Source organism: Perca fluviatilis, chromosome 8, assembly GCF_010015445.1.
Source record: "Perca fluviatilis chromosome 8, GENO_Pfluv_1.0, whole genome shotgun sequence".
NCBI classification, from domain to species: Eukaryota; Metazoa; Chordata; class Actinopteri; order Perciformes; family Percidae; genus Perca; species Perca fluviatilis.
Window position 1 is genome coordinate 7,715,572 of NC_053119.1, and position 6,938 is coordinate 7,722,509.

The following is a 6,938-nucleotide window of genomic DNA, read 5'->3' on the forward strand; positions in this document are numbered from 1 at the left end:
GTTGGGCTATACTAGAACATATTTTTACATACAGAGCTGGCTAGGCACAGTGCACTTTAACTGTTTTTTAATCTTTTTTTTTAAATTTCTTTTCAAAACTATTTATTACAACTTTTTTTTTTTTGCTTCACTGTATGACATGTAAGTTGTCTTTACTGTGCAAATGACAATACACCTCGAATGTTTCTATCTCCCATCACAAAAAGGATGTATTACATTTTTATTTCTTTACTTTCTCGTGTTACGTTAACCACTCTGTATTGTAATTTTGCATGAAAGGTGATATATCTCTAAAGGTTGTAGTATTAGACCAGTTCAGATGCATAGCCTAAATATCTAGACAGGCTTTATTCTATACATGGGATTTAGTGGAGGCTTTCATCGATAATGCCTTACTGTATCGTGACGACATGCATTATTTACAGTGGTGCCCCCGGTAAGAATCAAGCCACTATCCCTGGTGTCACTATGCTCACTGTGTCAAGTTACCTTCCTCTCTGACAGTTAAATAAGTGAACTGACTTGTTATGCAAACTTTACCCGCCGCGGTGCTATTCAGAGAGCCAGTTGGTGGTTTGTTTTTCAGTGAAAACGACCAACTCTGCTCTTTAACGTTTGCAGGACAATTTCAAATGCTTTACTGAATTTGCGTGCTGCTTGCTTCAAATAGTTTTTTTTTAAACTCTCTCCTCAGCAACTGCCTTTATCATTATTTATTTCAGCATTACTGTCAATAACCTCAATAAAATCAACATTCTGAATCACAAAAACTCTCACATATGCCAATTCCTGCTCCCTCCCAGACAGTGCTGGTGATCAACAAGTGATCCATGTTGCCTAGTGCTTAGTTTCCAATCCAATGCTTCAATACCAATCTACTGGGCTACTGCTAGGTGTCTCGACCGGAGTGCGCTTCTCCGTTTACTTTTCGGCGCAGTACTACCAACCGGAGCAAAGTAAAATTCCGCCGCTTGCTGAGAAACTAGTCCCTCAAAATGTAATGCGATCTTTGAGATGCAAGGGTAGTTTGCCTGGAAGACGACATTGGGGGCTTAAAACACCAAACACCGTGAGAAAGGCATGATATCTGTCAATCATTTACTTCAATCAATCTTCAAAGACATTAATAAATAAAAGGATCCCTTTGTGTTCCTAATTGTACATTTGAGGTGCAACTCTTCAATAGGCAGCCAAAAATATTATATTGTTCGTCTTGAAGAGTTCTACGGTTGGGGCACGCTGTGAGTGTATTGATAGGGGAAGCCCTAATAACCCTTATCACTAACGATTATAACTTCTAACACAGCAATTATTAACCCACAAATAACTCTTTAACAGGGCAAAACATGATGACACACAACAATGGGTGACACATTGTAGCACTAATAACTGTACATTTACAAAATGACACAGATGAACGGCATGTTTCTATATGCTATGTAGTCCTGACAGTAGAATAAGCCACTATAGCCCTATAATAAGGCCAGTCATTCAAAAACAAACGTGATATAGGCTACCATGAAACCGCCAGAATCTTAAAAATACCGTGACAGAAATTGTCTGGTCATACTGCCCAGTGTTGTCACACTGATTACCCTTTATTGGGAATTCACAAACTCACCAATCTTAAAGGCTGTTTTATGCTTCTGCGTCAACTCCACGCCGTAGCTACGCCGTCGCTCCCACGGCGTCGTGACCCTTTCGGAGTTCTGCGTCGGGGCTGCGTAGCCTCGACACAAAGTTACACATTTTTTGGAGGTGCGCGTCGAGCTACCGGCGTAGGGCTCCGAGGGGGGTGGGCGTCGACGCAGAGGGGTCTGCGGGGGTTACGCCGTCGATTCGACGCAGAAGCATAAAACAGCCTTAAGACGAATCACATCAGCACGAGTATGATACGATAACGCTTGGGGAGAACCTAAGAGTATAAATATACCATCTTCCCCTCCCGAATAATTGCATTTTCATGACAATATGGATTCTCACCAAACCACTTTTTGCTAACAGAAAGGTCTGCAACTTTCTGTAAAAACAGGAGACACAGCAGACACCTCGGTTTTCGTCACATATAGCGACTTCAAAAAGGCTAGCAAAAATGTACCTCCTGTGTAAAGATAGTTTAGACCACAGATATAAATAGTGTAGACTACTCAATGGAGGTGAAAGCTACAGTGAAACCAGGTTGGCAGCTGCCTTGTTTTTAAACTAGGTTGTGGGTAGCAGCGTTTGTCTACTCCGTCTATCAATTTGCCGTGTACCAGATCATTGTTTGACATGGCAGTTTCCTGTAAAAACCCACGTGTGGTTTTAGTTGCTGTAATCAGGAAGCTGGCAGCCCAGTGCCCAAATGACTCAAAAAGACTGTGAGCAGTGGTTGGTATCTGTGGCAGAGACTCGCAGATGTTTAATAATTTACAAACTGAAGAGACTTTTCGTCAATTCCCCATCAGGGAGCTTTCAGATCTTTTTCTGGAATAGCAAAGTGACACCGACAGCCACAGCAGCAACAGGGCAGACATGTCGCACTCCCCTGGGACACCTTTAGGAAGTTGTTCACAGAGACAAACTCAAAGACGTTTATTGTATTCGACAGACATAATCTTGCTACCAAAAAGAAATGCCCGGGATTACCTTTTCTAAGTCTACCTATCAAAACAGTGTCTCCAAGCTGCCTTTTTTCTCTCAAAATGATGTCATTGTCACAGTAATGTCACATCATAGCAAGTTAGGATTCCCACCAAGGAAAATCTCCTCCTCACCCAGTAGAGTGTGAGTTAATGTCATTTGCTGCATGTCGTCTGCCGGACGACATGCAGCAAATGACCACTAAGGTCTTTATAAAAGAGACTTCAGATACAGTATTAGGGGACCACTAAGGTCTATATAAAAGAGACTTCAGATACAGTATTAGGGGACCACTAAGGCCTATATAAAAGAGACTTCAGATACAGTATTAGGGGACCACTAAGGTCTATATAAAAGAGACTTCAGATACAGTATTAGGGGACCACTAAGGTCTATATAAAAGAGACTTCAGATACAGTATTAGGGGACCACTAAGGTCTATATAAAAGAGACTTCAGATACAGTATTAGGGGACCACTAAGGTCTATATAAAAGAGACTTCAGATACAATATTAGGGGACCACTAAGGTCTATATAAAAGAGACTTCAGATACAGTATTAGGGGACCACTAAGGTCTATATAAAAGAGACTTCAGATACAGTATTAGGGGACCACTAAGGTCTATATAAAAGAGACTTCAGATACAGTAATAGGGGACCACTAGGCCTATATATACATACTAGACCACTAGACAGGCCTATATAGAAGCATCCAAAGAGCACCATGACATGGGACCTTTAAAGCTATCCTGTCAAGTAAAGGCCATAAAAAGCCCAATAAATAATCTTTAAAAATAAAAAGCAAGTTTGCAGATTTGTCATTCAATGTGAGAATGTACCAACAGCTGAGTGCCAGGACATGCTGGCTGTGGCTGGTGGTTTTATCCAATAGGGCTGGGCGATATGGAGGAAATCAAATATCACGATATTTTTGACCAAATACCTCGATAACGATACCGCAACGATATTGTAGTGTTGACTATTGGTGCTTTCACAAAATATTTACACAATGAGATTTTTGATAAATAATCATCAGTAATGTGGATATAATGACTAAGTGGGTAAAGGCAAATAATAGAACAATTACAACAGTCTGTAAGTTCAGAAAATGACATCACTTTACTGTAATGCAGCCTTTAAAACCAGGAAAAGACAACACTTATGCCATATTATGATATCCAAAATCTAAGACGATATCTAGTCTCATATCACGATATCGATATAATATCGATATATTGCCCAGCTCCACTCTACTAGTCCCTGTCAGGTCATTTAACATTATTTGGAGTTTTTCTTTTATTCTACAAATCCTGGCTAGCCAGTGAAATAGTTATTTAAATTAGTAGTGAACTTTGCAAACTATTACCGACTGTCAGTGTTAGGCAGATGAAAACGCTCATTTCCTCCCTCTGAGCTTCTGAATAAAGGGTGAGGGGCCAGAGCAGATGGCTGATTGCTCGGAGCTAGTGCACTGTAGGGACGGCCTTCAAAAGTACAAAACCTAAGTGCGGTGCGTGCATGGAAACACTCTGCTTTTAACAGCACAACACACAGTGGATGGACGCATAATGTAGCCCACTTGGTCCAGCACCAATCATATTCAGAGACGGAAATAAACAGCTTCCACCAGCTAAATACTGCGTGTTGGCTGTGCCCGTTTCTCTACCAGTCAGCATAGCAGGTCGCCAACTTTTATTCTTTCAGCTCAACAAAATCAGACTGTCTGGTCAAAAAGTGAAAGTAGCTTGACAAATGTGGAAACCAATGTGGTGGGGAGATGAAAAGAGCTCCCACCCTTTTCACAACACCTACACCTAAAGTTGCTAATAGTTTAACCGCAGCTTCACACACCATAAGCACATACCTGAAAACTGTATTTAAGGTGAAGCTAGTACATAACAAAATCCCAAAGTGGCCACAGTCGCTCGCCTACACACCCTAGCCCTGTAATGAAACGCTTAGCTAACAGCGGATGCCTGTGTGTTGATGGGCATGACGCTGTCACACCCGCGGGTCAATGAGCTGCCTGAACTTTAACAAACTTGTGACTCAGGCTGATGTGGAACAGAAGGAAATAAAGCCAGGCCTTGTTACGACTCTGAATGGTGTATTACATAACCAGCATAACCATTTATCAAGAAGAATGCTCATAACCGGTTTACTGTGATATTAACAAGCTTGATAGGAATTTTGGCTTTAAGGTGAGAAAAAGACAACACAGGGCATCAGGTACCCATTAAGAATGACAAGAAGCCTGCAAGCCATGACTTGTTTTTAACTATTTATCCATTTACTGACTGACTATTTTTGTATGTAATCGTTGACTCATTTAATTAACAAAACCTTTTTCAAAATGTTAAATACGCATCACAGGCAATCCCAGCTCATGGAGAATCCCAGCTCATGGAGATGTCTAAAATATGCCTACAAAGTCTGACCGGCAGTGACAAATCCAAGCAGCAGTTAACACACTGAGTCGCCTCTCTCAAAGCTTCTTCCAATGCGCATAACCGAAAGACAAACCAAGCTTAACAGAGACACTAAAGTGTGACATGAATAGAGATCGCAAAGATAAAAATCAACCCATTTACCAGGACATAAAAATAAAATGCAAGTAGGATTAGAGCTGGGCGATATGGAGAAAATCAAATATCACGATATTTTTGACCAAATACCTCAATATCAATACCGCAACGATATAGTGGTGTTGACTATCGGTGCTTTCACAAAATATTTACACAATGAGATTTTTGATAAATAATCATCAGTAATGTGGATATAATGACTAAGTGGGTAAAGGCAAATAATAGAACAGTTACAACAGTCTGGTAAGTTCAGAAAATGATATCACTTTACTGTAAAGCAGCCTTTAATACCAGGAAAAGACAACACTTATGTCATATCACGATATTCAAAATCTAAGACGATATCTAGTCTCATATAACGATATCGATATAATATCAATATATTGCCCAGCTCTAAGTAGGATTCCTGCAGACACATGCTGCTGAGCACTCGTGCTGTCTCAGGGTATTGGCTGTGGCTGTGCTCTTTTAAGGAAATGAGAAAATGAACAGTGCTAGTACTGCCAGACACTAGCAGTGGTGTAATGGGGTACAAACCCTGCTAACAGTACGAGCTTGAACTACCGAGTTTGCATAACAGTTTTCGGTTACACAGTTTTTATTTAAATAAATAAAATGTTGGTGTGAGACCTTTATAGCTGTAGATATATACTTTTAAAATGGTTAGAGCACATATGAATACAGGTTGTGAACTGTAACGTTGATTGTTGGGTCGTTTTCATCATATCGTTGACCAACTGGAGCTCATAGTTCCCACATCTTTTTACTGTCTGTGAAACGCTAACGTTACTCATCAGAGGTACAGTGGCTAGCAAGCTAGCGTGTAGAATACCTATGGAGCTGTCACACGGCGAATTAAATCCTGCTCCGCATAATATAATCTGACAATCCGGCACTTCCAATATTTTTTTTTGTGTAACGACAGAAAAGCGGTATCAAACAGCGAAAAGGGCGTGTTAGTTAAGTCTAGCTAGCAGGCTGTGGCTATGCTAAACTAACAAGCTAGCGATCTTAGGTGTGTGAAAACTTCCATAACACAAGCAACCAGAGACCCTGGGGGGCTAAACGACACTTCCACAGAACGAGAAAGGTGTGGGAGGTAATGCTAGGTGGATTTATAATATGTACACGGTTCCTATTTTGAGTCAGGACCGTACAAGGAGCCACCGTTTCAGAATTTGCAAATGAGCGGAAGTTGAGCTAAAAATAATAAGAGCAGAACCAGCAGCGGTTCTGCTGAGGCCTGGATTTTCTCCGCATTTGATCAAGCCGGTCGACGCCAGGATGCCCGGAGAGACAGCCTCAAAATGCCACTCGAAATTTCGAGCGTTAACGTCCCCCGGCATCAGTTTATCTAGTGATTAAATTGGCTTCTTACCTTGTCCTCGTCGGATAGCTGCTCCTCATGATCCGCCATCTTTTCTTCCGGCACCACCAGCTTGTCAGAGCCCAGTGACGTCACCGCATGGGTGGATTCCCAGCTTGGTTGAGCAGCTCAGCAGTCATGGTTTTGATTGATGCTCTGTCACTGTCTGTCTGTGTGTGTGTTTTTGGTGACTGGAGCTGCAGTAGGCTAGCAGTGGTAGCTCTGGCTAGTTCAAATAAAGATCATGCATTCGCATGATTCAGTAATTAATCAAATAACTGCACTATTGGTTTTGAACAGACATTTGATTTATGTAGGCCTATACACTGGTCTAAGGTAGTGTCTAGCCTACTGTAAAGATTTCT

General features: G+C 41.2%; 1 protein-coding gene across 1 annotated transcript in view; it reads right to left on the reverse strand.

Annotated features, from left to right (window-relative positions):
• LOC120564404 (F-actin-capping protein subunit alpha-2) overlaps positions 1–6,714 on the reverse strand; it is a 31,880-nt gene extending 25,166 nt beyond the window's left edge. Inside the window, exon 1 of the mRNA XM_039809324.1 lies at positions 6,586–6,714. Coding sequence (XP_039665258.1) covers positions 6,586–6,624 — 39 coding nt within the window. The 5' untranslated portion in view covers positions 6,625–6,714. The remainder of the gene's footprint in view (positions 1–6,585) is intronic.
• Between the last annotated feature and the right edge of the window lie 224 nt (positions 6,715–6,938).